Source organism: Hippoglossus hippoglossus, chromosome 17 (assembly GCF_009819705.1).
Source record: "Hippoglossus hippoglossus isolate fHipHip1 chromosome 17, fHipHip1.pri, whole genome shotgun sequence".
NCBI lineage: Eukaryota > Metazoa > Chordata > Actinopteri > Pleuronectiformes > Pleuronectidae > Hippoglossus > Hippoglossus hippoglossus.
Window position 1 is genome coordinate 24,161,379 of NC_047167.1, and position 14,424 is coordinate 24,175,802.

The window sequence follows — 14,424 nt, forward strand, 5'->3', positions numbered from 1 at the left end:
GAGCAGAGACAGAGTCTGTGGATCAGCTGAGGCTGGATGACAGCAGCTCGAGCCCCGCCCCTCCCAGTCCACAGGATTCTAAATAAGAGTTTGTTTTCATGAGTGAACTTGTTTTATTTCTAATATATTGGGTCAGAAATGATTTTTAAAAATCCACATTAACTTTGATTATTTTTGTTTGAATTTGATTTAAATTTGGTTGAACTTGATTCTGAATCAAAGCGGCTGTTTAGATGTCGTCAACACGTGGAAACAGCTGATTCCCCTGCGGCGCTTCAAGCCGACCTCGCGTGTCATCAGCTGATCGCACTTCATCTTTTGTGCTCGACTGATTCTGACTGAAGCTGTTGAGGTGAGAAATCAAACCAAATGACACGGAGACAGATCTGCTGCGTCGTCCTGCGCCATGTTCTGGTATAAACCGAGGAGGGAAGTTTGATGTGCAGACGTAGTGAAGCCGAGGTGTGCTGCTGCGCTCGCTGCCTGCAGCACAGATAAATCTGCATCCGGTGGAAAGTGTTGGCGGCTGAGATGAAGCTGTAATAACAGTAATGTTCCACAGGAACCTTCTCGACTCTGGGTGTTTGATCCAGATGTCAGCGGGAATACAAGAGGGTTTAATAACAGCCTGCCACAGGTTCCACTCAGGTGAGGAGCCAATAAAAAGAGCAGGACACAAAGAAGGGAAACAACGAGTCCCAGCTGCAACACGCTCGTGCACGATTCACACAGGAACTCATCAGACCACCAGCGATACAGATGGAAGAGGAGGATTCTCCTGGTGTTTAAAGTCTCTTTATATTAAATAATCTCAAATTGTCATTAAAATCTGATCATCATCTTCACTGAGGCTCCATCCAAACATTCTCATTTTAAAACTGTGACATGTTCGGTTCAGATTCAGGTTTATTATTTTCACAGCTGTTGTGAATCAAAGTTTTACCAACATGTTTTTTTGTATCTATAACTGGCTCATTAATTAACACAGATTAATCTATTCTCAGTTTTCATGAAGCTTAAGAGTAATTTAAAAAGGAAGACTGGACCAGCGGTGACCCTGAACGCACCACGGGCCTTTTAATTAAAACACAGCGACAGGAATGTGTGTTCTTCAAAGTGACGTGTGATGAACGAACAAACGCAGAGCGGCAGGTAAACACCAGGAAGAGAAGAGCACTGTTTGTTGTGTCAGCAGCTGCACCTTCACCTGTGTGTGTGTGTGTGTTAACGTGTGGGTGTTAACGTGTGTGTGTTAACGTGTGTGTATGTTAAGCTTCACTGTAAACTTCCAGGTTTTTTAAGGATACATGGGAACGCTGTATTTTCCCAGTGCTTCAGGCTCCGCCCCTCCCCCGGTTTGAGACGGAGCTGAGCCGTTTTCAAGAGCCAGGCACAGGAAGAGGGTTAAAGGTCACGTGATCCTGATATGGGGTTTCAACAGTTTATGTTTTACATTGTAAAGAATTCAAGTAAAAACAAAACTGACGATCAAGTGATGAAGCTCTAATTCAGATTAACAGTGGCAGAGTGAGAACACAGGACTGATCCTCGTCTGCTGTGTTCAAGGAAGAAACTGACAAAGAGGAGCGGAGGAGGCGGCGGCCTCCAGCCTCTGATGTCCTGATAGGACCCCCCCCCCCCCTCTGTTTGATGTGTGTTTGATGTGTTCAGCTCTGGAGAAAACTTGATTTCCTGAATCCAGCTTCAGACCTGAAGGTGGCCGCGAGCAGGAAGTCACTTTGTCTGGATTTTGAATCCAACTCTTTTTTTTTCAGACAAAGTGAGACGTCGCCTCAGACTTGAAGCTTATGATCAAAGACATCAAAGTGATTCATGGGTAAAAAGTCTGAAGCTAAACATCAGGTGTGAAAGGTTCCTCAGACCAAAAGAGGAGTTCTGGGTCTGGATCAAACTGAACCAGGTTCTGTTGGTTTGCAGTGAAAACACTTTGTTGGATAGTTTGGACTTTTGGACCAATCACAGGAAGTAGAGACAGAATTACACAGTAGAAGAAGAGGAAGCAGCTGCTGTCTTCACCTCTGACGATATATTGTTTGAACCATGAGGAGGAGTACTGTGGAGTACTGCAGAGTACTGTAGTACTGCAGAGTACTGTAGAGTACTGTAGAGTACTGCAGAGTATTGTAGAGTACTGCGCCTGAAGGTGCTGATGCTGCTAGTGATACCATCAAGCTTTTACCATGACAACCAAATGAAGCTTCATTCATTTTCTCCATTCAAAGGAGAGACTACTACCCCCCCACCTAACACACCCACATCAGACGCGGTCTACAAACCAATCAGAGTCAAGTACAGGTAGACTCCGCCCACGTAGGTGCTGACTACAGGACACACGTTTGTCAGACAAAACTCTTTAGTCCCTAAATTACAATGAGAAACTAAAACTAACAGATCAAAGGAAACATGGAACAAACAGGAAGCTTCAGACTCAGATCAGAAAACACAGGTTCAGTCTGAGGTCAAATTTATTTATTCATATTATTTATTTGAAGTTTAACAAACTGAGGACAGACTCTGAAACTACAAACTCCCGATATTTTGAGGTTGATTGTGAAAATGAGTTTCTGACATGAAGAATTATTCAAAACTGCATCAAGAAAAATATGATTATAGAACCGAGAAGAACACGTTTGTCTTTTATACAAAAAGAAACGATGACAAACATTCTCAACTTTGACTGGTGTCACTTTAAAAACCTGTCGACTGAACGTCGTAAAAGGAGAAGTCACTGATCCTCTGTGTCACAACTAAATAAACTCATCTCGTCTGACTGAAGAAACAGACGAGATGAGTGACCTTGACCTGCAGACTGGAAGCTCCAAGGTCACCCTGAACGCCTCATGTTTCGACCTCGCTGAGCGGCTTCCTGTCTGTCCAGTCTGAGTGAGACTGATTTCACTGATGATTGGTCCTTCATCTGACCATCTGATTGGTCTGTGAGTTCCTGCCCCGTCGCCATGATGGATCATTTTAAAGAAACGCTGCTCCCCCGTTTTTTAAGAATTAATTCCTCTCCTGTGAAGAGGGTCTGAGGGATGTGATAAATATAAAAGTGGCCCCTGGGGGCCTCAAGGAAACTGCTTTTTGAGCTCTGAAATGACAACATGTGATATGTCTGTATCTCCATCGTCCACCTGCTGCTTTGCTCACTTGACTACGTCACGCCACCGCCGTGTCCTCCTTCTTCAGCCGCCATCTTTACAAGTTCCACAAAATATGTGGAAAAACAAGGACAGAGAGAGAAGTGCATTGTGGGTAAAGCCCGTGTCTCAGGCCGGGAGCTGACGCTCATCTCTCCGACCCTCCGTTTAGACGGACCAGCTGTTGTAAATTATACCAATCAGAGAGAGGGGGGGGCATCTGGTGCGGACTCATTGTTTAGCGTCTGAGGAATGAGCTCAGCGTGGGAAACTGGGATGTGTGGAGATTACGAGAGCTGCACAGCTGGACCAGCGGCTGATGTGTCTCACACACACACACACACACACACACACACACACACACACACACACACACACACACACACACACACACACACACACACCATGGGAACTTTCTCAGATTCCTGTGTTTCTACTGTTTCTAACATTTCTACTGTTTCTATTCCTGACATGATGTTGGTTTGGTTGATCTGCACCAAATCACAAAGAAATATCAGTTCAAGATCTGTGATCTGTTATTCTAAGAAATCCCGTTCACTAACGCAGATCAATCAAATTGTATTAGTGTAGCTCATATTCACAAATCCCAGTCTGTCTCATAGGCTTTAACAAGGTGAGACAGGAGGACAGAGAAGGTAGAAACCTCAGAGCCATGTGAGGATCCGTCTCTCAGGACGGACGAGCGATGCCACGTAACAGAGAACCTCAGAGAGATCTGAGTATTTACAGCTTTGATACAGATGAAGACATCACGTCCTTGGTGGAGGTAACAACAGTTGTGTTACTGACGTGAAGCATCATGTTGATTCTTAATCAACGTTTCATTCACTTCAGAGCCCCCCCCCCCCCCTTCATCTGAAGGTTTTCTTCTTTGTGGGTCTTTTCATGTCGCCCCCCCCCCCCCCCGACTCCGAGATCAGGTCCGGACACGCAGCAGCACTTCAAACACACAGAGACGAGCAGATCGGAGCTCAAACACTGAACGCATCCTATTCCCTGAGATTAAGGCGGAGTAGCCTCCATCTGAGACCGACGCTCGCTGACTCTTCACGGGTTTAACGATAAGAGAACACGTCTGCTACATGTGTCAGACTTCACTGTCACACGTCTGTAACACGCCTAAACCTTCACATCCATGATGTCATTGGCTAAAGATCTAAATCTGATTTCAATCATCTTTTGACCAAAGTAACTGCACGAGTTTCAAATTCTACACTTCACTGCTGCTGCTGGTTTTCTGTTGATAAAAATCAACACAAACTGGTATTGAAACAGTTTGTGTTGTGATGTCTGATTCACACTTTTATCCTGAACCTCTGAAAACTCTTAATAATGTTTAGGTTCAAGATCAATTTTTACGATATCACATCTCTGGTGGAGCTGAAACTGAAACGATGAATTAAAATAGATTCTGATCATCGATTCAGTGTCTGAGTCGATTTCACAGTGACCCATTAAAAAACGACTGAAGACTGGTTGATGAAGATTCATGTTCTCTTTATCTCTGGTATTTCTGAAACGTCCACGACTGTGTGTTAAACATCGTTTTGGCAGAAAAAAACTAAATACTTCAAATCGTCCAAACAGAGACAAATGTCAACGGGAAACTTCCACTTTGAACAAACAGCACGATGATGCAACACGACTACATTACCCACAATCCTACAAGATGACATCAGAACATCTGAAGCTTCAGAGCTGAGGCTTTTTACAAAGTTCACTGGACACAAAAACCAACGCAAGTTTTCTTTTCTCATTTAAAGTCATTGTGTTTTTTAAACTAAAAAGATTATATACAGACGACAGCTGGGTTTAAAAAGAAGAGCTTGAGTTCTGTTAGAAGAAAAGTTTGACTTTACACACGTGAGATTTGAAGAACAAAGAACGAGGCCTGAGCTCTAATTACGAAGCAAACAGCGAAGCCACAAAGAAAACACGGCCCGGGGGGGTGAAAGCACGGCGTGTAATCAGAAGCATTTGATTAGAGAAGGAGCACCTGAGGCGGCCGACTACCAGCAGTGACTCAACCACTCAGGAATCCACTGTTAAAAACAGGCCGCGGCCTCGCTGCAGAAATAGACAGGTATTTTTAAAAGGCCGAGTCGGAGCCATCTGATTGGTCGCTCGGTGTCCAAGGTGACGTCTTCTCCTGTCGAGTTCTGTCCGACCAGCGGTCCTCACTTTACTGTCGTTTCAATTATTGATCAAAACCGTGGTTAATTCTCAGCTGATCAATTCTCTGAGATTAAACTTAGAGTTCAAACCTTCAGCAACAGGGTCACTACATCCAGACTTGATTCAGATCGAATCACAAACTCATGAACCTCCGTTTTCTAAACACGATTTGTGAAGGAAAACGTTTTTAAAGTTTCTATCTCACAACGTTAAAGAAAGAGTGGAAACATTTCCTGGATCTGCACCAGACACACGAAACATCTTCAGCAGGTTAACTGGTGATCTGTTAACTAACCTGTTAACTAACCTGTTAACTAACCGATGTGTTCCTGAGCTTTCAGCCTTGGTGTTCATTCTGTGAGGAGGACGCAGCTGAAAGCTCAGGAAAGGCTTCAGCCACACGACCACGTTTTCATTTTAAAATAATTCCTCTGTACATTTTGTCTAATCTCTAGAAAAGTGAAGCTAGACACAGACGCCTTGTCCCTCATCGTTATCTGAGACAGACAGAGAGAGAGGGACAGGTAGAGACAGAGAGAGAGAGACAGGTAGAGACAGAGAGAGAGAGACAGGTAGAGACAGAGAGAGAGAGACAGGTAGAGACAGAGAGAGAGAGACAGGTAGAGACAGAGAGAGAGAGACAGGTAGAGACAGAGAGAGAGAGACAGGTAGAGACAGAGAGAGAGAGACAGGTAGAGACAGAGAGAGAGAGACAGGTAGAGACAGAGAGAGAGAGACAGGTAGAGACAGAGAGAGAGAGACAGGTAGAGAGAGAGACACAGGTAGAGACAGAGACAGGTAGAGACAGAGACACAGGTAGAGACAGAGAGAGGTAGAGACAGAGACAGGTAGAGACAGAGACACAGGTAGAGACAGAGAGAGGTAGAGACAGAGACAGGTAGAGACAGAGAGACAGGTAGAGAGAGAGAGACAGGTAGAGACAGAGACAGGTAGAGACAGACATTTCTCAGTTCAACAGACGTTGTGATGAGTTCCGAAAAACCAGGTTCTCACACACACACACACACACACACACACACACACACACACACACACACACACACACACACACACACACACACACACACACACCATTCTGGATGAAGCTCAAAGCTCTTTACATTCACACAGCTCAGTATCTTGCCCGAGGGCACCTCGGCATGTAGATGGGGAAGACTGGCATCGAACCGACAACCGTTGGAGGACGACCGCTCTACCCCTGAGCCACAGGCCCTGAGGTTAACTCACCACCGACCCAACGCTTTGTAATGATTTAACAACAGAGGTTAATGTGCAGCTTTGAGGAAACTCCTCGACCCACAGCTGGCACCTGGTCGAGTCCCAGTGGAAGTGTGTGGTGGAACCAGTGGAACCAGTGGAAGTGTGTGGTGGATGTGGTGGAACCAGTGGAACCAGTGGAAGTGTGTGGTGGATGTGGTGGGACCAGTGGGACCAGCGGGTCCAGCGGGACGGGGCCGGTGGACCTGCTGGTGGTTCACTTACCGAGGTGCAGGGTGAGGTTGATGGAGCTCGGGTACTGGATCCCCGCCAGCATGGTCTGGCTCTGCCACCAGGTGGTGTCCTGCTGGTTGTTGTAGTCGGTCAGGTCCGCGGCTGTGTGCTGGTTCCGCGGGTCCTGGGCGTCGCAGATGTGGCAGGACTTGGTGACCCCGGTGGCTCCGGTCTGGACGCAGTACTCCTCGGGCGGGGAGCCGCAGGTGTTGGTCGCCACCACCGTCACGTTAAACGCGGCGTTAACGAACTCGGGCATGCAGCGCTGCGGTCCGCCCTGTTCGTCCGAACACTCGTCCATGGCGCCGCGGACACACACCGCCACCCAGCTCCAGGCCACCACAGCCCGGATCCAGCTCTGCATTCTGTCGGTCCTCCTCCTCCTCCTCCTCCGAATCGCTGCAAGGCTCCGACGACAACTTTCCCCGAACTCACACAAAGTTTTGCGGTAACTTTACCGACACGCTTCCGAGGACTCGGTGGGTGAAAACATGCGGGAAGGTTCTTCAGCGGCGGCTTCTCTCTGCTCCAGGCCGCGTCTAGAGGCTCGTGTCCCGGCTGCGCTGTGCGGTGTGAGGGTCTGGACTCGGGCCTCAACTCTTTGTGTCCGCCGCCATTCACCAACTGCACAGGAAGAGACTGCGCCCTGCGCGCTACTGCGCAGCCGCAGCACGGGAACACCCGAGAGGGGCCGAGGGGGGCCGAGGGGGGCGGAGGGGGGCCGAGGGGGGCGGAGAGGGACCGAGGGGGGCCGAGGGGGGCGGAGGGGGGCCGAGGGGGGCGGAGAGGACCCGAGGGGGGCGGAGAGCACCCGAGGGGGGCGGAGGGGGGCCGAGAGGACCCGAGAGGACCCGAGGGGGGCAGAGAGTACCCGAGAGGGGCCGAGGGGGGCCGAGGGGGGCGGAGGGGGGCGGAGAGGACCCGAGGGGGGCGGAGGGGGGCGGAGAGGGACCGAGGGGGGCCGAGGGGGGCGGAGAGGACCCGAGGGGGGCGGAGAGGGGCCGAGGGGGGCGGAGAGGACCCGAGGGGGGCGGAGGTGGGCAGAGAGGGACCGAGGGGGGCGGAGAGGACCCGAGGGGGGCCGAGGGGGGCGGAGAGGACCCGAGGGGGGCGGAGAGGGGCCGAGGGGACCCGAGAGGACCCGAGGGGGGCAGAGAGTACCGGAGGGGGGCGGAGAGGGGCCGAGGGGACCCGAGAGGACCCGAGGGGGGCAGAGAGTACCGGAGGGGGGCGGAGGGGGGCCGAGAGGACCCGAGAGGACCCGAGGGGGGCAGAGAGTACCGGAGGGGGGCGGAGGGGGGCCGAGAGGACCCGAGAGGACCCGAGGGGGGCCGAGAGGACCCGAGGGGGGCGGAGAGGGGCCGAGAGGACCCGAGAGGACCCGAGGGGGGCGGAGAGGACCCGAGGGGGGCGGAGGGGGGCCGAGAGGACCCGAGAGGACCCGAGGGGGGCAGAGAGGACCCGAGGGGGGCGGAGAGGACCCGAGAGGACCCGAGGGGGGCCGAGAGCACCCGAGGGGGGCGGAGGGGGGCCGAGAGGACCCGAGAGGACCCGAGGGGGGCAGAGAGTACCCGAGGGGACCCGAGGGGGGCGGAGGGGGGCCGAGAGGACCCGAGAGGACCCGAGGGGGGCGGAGAGGACCCGAGGGGGGCGGAGAGGGGCCGAGGGGACCCGAGAGGACACGAGGGGGGCCGAGAGGACCCGAGGGGACCCGAGGGGGGCCGAGGGGACCAGAGAGGACACGAGGGGGGCCGAGAGGACCCGAGGGGGGCCGAGAGGACCAGAGAGGACACGAGGGGGGCCGAGAGGACCAGAGAGGACACGAGGGGACCCGAGGGGGGCCGAGGGGGGCCGAGAGGACCAGAGAGGACACGAGGGGACCCGAGGGGGGCCGAGGGGACCAGAGAGGACACGAGGGGGGCCAAGGGGGACCGAGGGGACCAGAGAGGACACGAGGGGACCCGAGGGGGGCCGAGAGGACCAGAGAGGACCAGAGAGGACACGAGGGGACCCGAGGGGGGCCGAGAGGACCAGAGAGGACCCAAGAGGACCCGAGAGACCCGAGGGGGGCCGAAGTTTAAAGCTGAAGCAGGAGATTTATTTACAGTAGAATAGTCAAAACGTGGAAGTTACACTGACAGTTTTCACTCAGGCCCTTTGGACTTCATCAAACATGATGAGGATCAGAACGTGTTTGTTCAGAACACAATCAGCTGTGATTAGATCTTCAGCATCTTCAGAGAAGGTCAAAGGTCAAACATGGGTCTCACCTGACTGACTGAAGGTCACTTGCTCTTGTTCTGCTCCTGAACTTCATCTTCTTTTAAGTTGTGAAGAAATCAATCAGAGACTTCGTGGAAATTTGATCAAATAAAACTTTGTCAGGAATGTTGTGGAAATGTATGGAAGAACATTTCTGATGATTTGATTAAAACCCTTTTTTTAAAGAATCACTTTCTACCTCAAAACATTTTTATGACTGCTTAATAATCACATTGGCAGAAATGAACTTATATTTGAAAGTTGAAAATTAAAATGCAAAAAACCTGGATGATAAATGGATGTAAATTAGTTTATTTATAAAATGTAAAGACGTTAAAATCGATTAAAAATCAACAGGAAAAAAAAATACAGAACTTCATTTACAACAAAACATGAACTTTAAACTGCTGAGAATGATTCAATCTTTGTTTTCATGGAAATCAAATAAACTGGAGCTGAATTGAGGATTTTTAAAGTTTACAGAGTAAAGACATATAAACATATTTGCAGTTTCAATCAATGAATAATAAATAATGAACTCTGGAACATTTTTCTTTCTGAAGGTTTCTTCTGGAGCTTCAGCGGTTTGACTGGTAACGAATTTAACAACAACACTTCAGGTACCTGATTGTTTTTTAAATAAGAAACTCTGAGGGGCCCCTCTTCAGGACGGGGCCACAGACCTTATCATCCAGGACCCATCATATCACACATCAGCTGATTCTGATCTAACTGATGAACATTCACACACAAATGACACGAAACAATCACAGACAAACAGAGTGAGCCAGGGGTTTGAGGCCCCTGAGGGTCAAGGGCCAACATCTTCCAACACAAGTTAAACTGCTCTGTAGTTAGAGACAGAAGTCAGATGGCGCCTCCTGCTGGCGGCCTGCACCTTTGACACTGAATTAACGAGAATCTCAAAAAGTTCACATTTAAATGAAAAACAAACTTAATGATCATTTATAAATCATTTTAACTGAACTTCCTCCTGAAGCCACAGAAGAAAAACTGATGAGTTCCTGAGCTCCACCTCCTCTCCACCTCTGCCTGTCTAACCCCCGAGCCTGGACCCGGGTCCAGGCTGGAGCTGAGGTTTGTTCTCACACAGAGTTTGGTTCTGATGTTCAGTTCCATCATTATTCTAATGGATTTTGTGGATGAAGAAAAAACTGAAGCAACAATCAGCTTCACATGTTAAATATTTATTGACGTTTCCAACAAATTATCATAAATCAAACACGATTCACCAAACGGACACGGAGAGATCAAACAGAAGCTCGACTTTTAACAAGAAACACAAGAAACACAAACGTGTTCTACAGATTCTACATGTTCCTGACTGACGGTCGACATCCTCAAATCTCTTCAACTAACAACATTGATTCTAACAGCTGATAGAAGAAGCTCAGGAAAAAAGATTCCTACCTGGTTCCTGACTATCATCATCACCAATGATGTCACTGTGATGATGTCACTGAGATGATGTCACTGAGATGATGTCACTGAGATGATGTCACTGAGATGTCAGGACTTTAATAACCTCCTCTGTACCCTCCTCCTCCTCCTCCTCCTCCTCCTCTATAACCCCCTCCTCCCCCATATCCACCACCTCCCCTGTACCCCCCTCCTCCCCCTCCGTATCCCCCCCCACCCCGGTATCCCCCTCCTCCCCCTCTGTATCCACCCCCCCCTGCATATCCACCACCTCCCCTGTATCCTCCTGCTCCTGCTCCTCCTCCGTAACCCCCACCTCCATATCCTCCCCCACCTCTGTAACCCCCTCCTCCCCCTGCGTATCCTCCCCCCCTGTAGCCGCCTCCTCCTCCGCCTCCTCCATCGAAGCGTCCCATCTTTGGAGGTCGAGGACCGTCTCCCATCCTGAGCAGAGACCAAGAGCCTGAGATCAGCTTCGTTGAAAACTACAAAACATCACAAAACAAAAAGTGTGTGTGTGTGTACCTGTGTGTGTACCTGTGTGTGTTGCTCATCAGGTTGAGTCCAGCGGCGGTGGGTTTGGACACGTGTCTGATGACGTTGATCAGCTTCTCGTTGCTCTGATCCATCTGTCTGATGAATTCTGGTTCTTTGGTCACTTCCACCACCAGCGCCTCCAGAGCAGCGCGCAGGGCCACGATGGCTCCTCCCACCTCATGAGGGATCCTCAGTTTGATCCTGGACACACGACAGTGTGAGTCTATGTCTGTGTTCACGTGTGTGTGTGTGTGTGGTTGTGCGATCCTCACCAGTCGTCCAGTTCCACGATTTCTCCGTCGGAGCTGATCTTCTTGCAGGCGAACAGCAGCAGCTGCAGTGGACTGACCAGAGTCATCCCTTTAGCCGAGATCGCTCTGGTTCGAATCTGACGCCACAAACACGACGACACACAAAACGTTTCAGGACATCACGTCTAGATTCAACAATTTTGAAAACGATGACGGAATTCTTACGTCTTTTGTTCATGATTATTATAAATATTCCAGAATATGTTCTGTCACTTCCTATTGAACAAGTCTCAACATTGAAAAGTTCATCATGGGGAGTTTTACCTTCTCGCTGAAGACGAAGAACGGCGAGGGGTAGGTCATGTCGTGGCTGCTGAACGGACAGTTGACAGAGGATTTGTGGATGAGGGCGTTGCGCCCCTCGGTGGTCAGGATCTTCCTCTTCTCTTTGTGGTAACAGACGTTGGGGTACGAGCCGAAGGTCAGCAGAGAAATGACCACGTCCAGGTTGTTGTCCGGTCCGACCGTGTTGAACATCTGCGTCAGCAGAGACTCTGAGGGGAGGAGGCGGAGCATTAATCCTTCTCACCTGAACACAAACCTGAAAACTCCAGAGACAAAGACTCTGAGACATATCAGCGTTCGATTGACAGTTGAGAGTCGTGTGGTCTGAGTTCATCAGTGGTGCGTTCAAGTACCTTCAGGGAATCCAGAGTTGACCAGGATCTCCTTCAGCTGGACTTTAGCCTCCCAGGTCATCCTCAGAGTCGACATGTTCAGACGTTTGTGTTCACAGAAACGAGTCTCTGCCTCCTCGCCGTTAATCCTGAGCAGGAACAGACTGCAGGTCAAAACCACGCCCCTTTCACTTACAGCATTGTACTGTTATACAACGACCTCTGACCTGCAGCCAACACGCTGACAAGTTCTGATGAAGATTTGGACCAATCACTGGTTCTTTCCAGTGAATGAACCGTTAAACGACACTAAGGTCTCCTCACATGTCCCACTACATGTCCCGCTACATGTCACACTACATGTTCCGCTACATGTCCCGCTACATGTCCCGCTACATGTACCGCTACATGTCCCGCTACATGTCCCGCTACATGTCACGCTACATGTCACGCTACATGTCCCGCTACATGTCCCGCTACATGTCCCGCTACATGTCCCGCTACATGTCCCGCTACATGTCCCTCTACATGTCCCGCTACATGTCCCTCTACATGTCCCGCTACATGTCCCGCTACATGTCCCGCTACATGTTCCGCTACATGTCCCGCTACATGTCCCGCTACATGTCCCGCTACATGTCCCTCTACATGTCCCGCTACATGTCCCTCTACATGTCCCGCTACATGTCCCGCTACATGTCCCGCTACATGTCCCTCTACATGTCCCGCTACATGTCCCGCTACATGTCCCGCTACATGTCCCGCTACATGTCCCGCTACATGTCCCGCTACATGTCACGCTACATGTCCCGCTACATGTCCCGCTACATGTCCCGCTACATGTCCCTCTACATGTCCCGCTACATGTCCCGCTACATGTCCCGCTACATGTCCCGCTACAGGAACAAGTGACTTCAGTCAATAAAATCATCATCAACACAAATTAATTATAAACAGGAAACAAAATATCCAGAATATAAAGAAATTAAAAACATGCAAATAATAATAATTTCTGAAAAAATATAAAATGGCTTTTATATTTTGAAAGAAAACTATTCTGCAGTAAACATAAATATTCTTTAGTTTCATAAACTCCATGTGTTTGAATTCTTCTACCGGACGTCGTCCCACGCCTGGAACACCGACAGCAGCGCCACGTGATCAGAGAAACGACTGCCCGTGAAGTTTCTGTGGACGAAGCCGAGACGCTTCCCCTCGCTGATGAACGGCTCCTGGAAACAGGAAGCAGCTGAGATGGTGCACATCGCGTCACCAACGCTGGAGGGAGACAGAAATACACGTCACTGACTCCGCCCAGTAACAAACAGGCCGTCAGGTGATTGGTCGGTCCAGCGACGTGACGGAGACACTGACTGAAAGATGCAGCCCATGATCATCATCTTCCCCAGACGAGGTTCGATGGGGAGTCGAGCCAGAATCCGTCCCAGAGGAGTCAGCTCGTCATTAACGTCCAGAGCATCCAGCTCTGAAACACACACACAGGAATCATATTAAACTGTCGTTATAGACTTCATCTATAACACGGTAATCTGTGTCTCGTACCTTTCAGAGTGTGTTCGGCCTCGATGACGGCATCCAGCGGCGGCGGCTCGATGGCCTTGGACAGGAAGTGTCCGATGGCTCCGAGTCTCAGCAGTTTGATGCTCAGAGCGACTTCATGCAGTGGCGTCCTGAAGATCTCTGGCGTCATGTGAGTCTCGAGCCTGCAGAGACACGACATCTGAAATCATGACTGGACTGAATCTGAGCAGCTCAGCTGAAGGACGCTGGAGGTCCAAGTTCTTACCTGTCGAACCGAGCGTGGCTGCAGAGATGGAAGCAGAACCCGGGTCGAACTCGACCGGCCCGACCTTTCCTCTGCTCCAGGTTGGTCTTGGACGCCCAGACGGTGGCGTAGTTGGTCATGTTGTTGTGGGAGGTGAAGAGCTTCACCTTCTGTCTGTGGACACACAAACACAAAGTCAGCACAGCCAGACGACCTTTGACCTGCAACGCAACCTGACGCACACATGACAATACACACACACACACTTACTTGCAGGAGTCAATGACGTAGACGACATCATTGATGGTGATACTCGTCTCTGCGATGTTTGTGGACAGAATCACCTGAGACATCCAGACACAGGTTGTTAAAACACACCTTCACCTGTGAAAGAAATCTAATTTAATCTGCTCTGATCAGATTTCTTTGAATCGAATTTTATATAATTTACTTTAATCTGATCTAATAATGGAATTTTTAACTTCCTCCCCGTGACCATAAATTCTGACAGTTAGCGACCGATGTCCCATCCATCGGTTCAATCTACAGAGAAGGGAAAGGAAGTGGAAGACGTCCTTGACAACAGAGAGCGTCGTTATAAC

The 14,424-nt window shown here is 49.9% G+C and overlaps 2 protein-coding genes across 7 annotated transcripts in view; both read right to left on the reverse strand.

Moving 5' to 3' along the window:
• Window positions 1-7,516, reverse strand: part of lamc1 (laminin, gamma 1) — a 38,996-nt gene extending 31,480 nt beyond the window's left edge. Inside the window, exon 1 of the mRNA XM_034614323.1 lies at window positions 6,861-7,516. Coding sequence (XP_034470214.1) covers window positions 6,861-7,233 — 373 coding nt within the window. The 5' untranslated portion in view covers window positions 7,234-7,516. The remainder of the gene's footprint in view (window positions 1-6,860) is intronic.
• dhx9 (DEAH (Asp-Glu-Ala-His) box helicase 9) overlaps window positions 1-14,424 on the reverse strand; it is a 34,669-nt gene that overhangs the window by 7,717 nt on the left and 12,528 nt on the right. For 4 of the 6 annotated variants that reach the window (XR_004616824.1, XR_004616827.1, XR_004616826.1 and 1 more), the window contains 11 exons: window positions 14,093-14,166; window positions 13,844-13,996; window positions 13,600-13,760; window positions 13,411-13,522; window positions 13,153-13,314; window positions 12,058-12,185; window positions 11,684-11,913; window positions 11,381-11,496; window positions 11,097-11,309; window positions 10,650-11,015; window positions 10,527-10,607 (listed from right to left, as the gene is read on the reverse strand). Coding sequence is in view for 2 of the 6 variants with exons in the window: in XM_034614324.1 (XP_034470215.1) it covers window positions 10,670-11,015; window positions 11,097-11,309; window positions 11,381-11,496; window positions 11,684-11,913; window positions 12,058-12,185; window positions 13,153-13,314; window positions 13,411-13,522; window positions 13,600-13,760; window positions 13,844-13,996; window positions 14,093-14,166 (1,695 nt within the window). In the remaining 4 variants the exon portion in view is untranslated. Of the gene's footprint in view, window positions 1-10,445; window positions 10,608-10,635; window positions 11,016-11,096; window positions 11,310-11,380; window positions 11,497-11,683; window positions 11,914-12,057; window positions 12,186-13,152; window positions 13,315-13,410; window positions 13,523-13,599; window positions 13,761-13,843; window positions 13,997-14,092; window positions 14,167-14,424 lie in introns of those variants that run through there. The other 2 variants (XM_034614324.1, XM_034614325.1) reach the window with 2 other exon arrangements.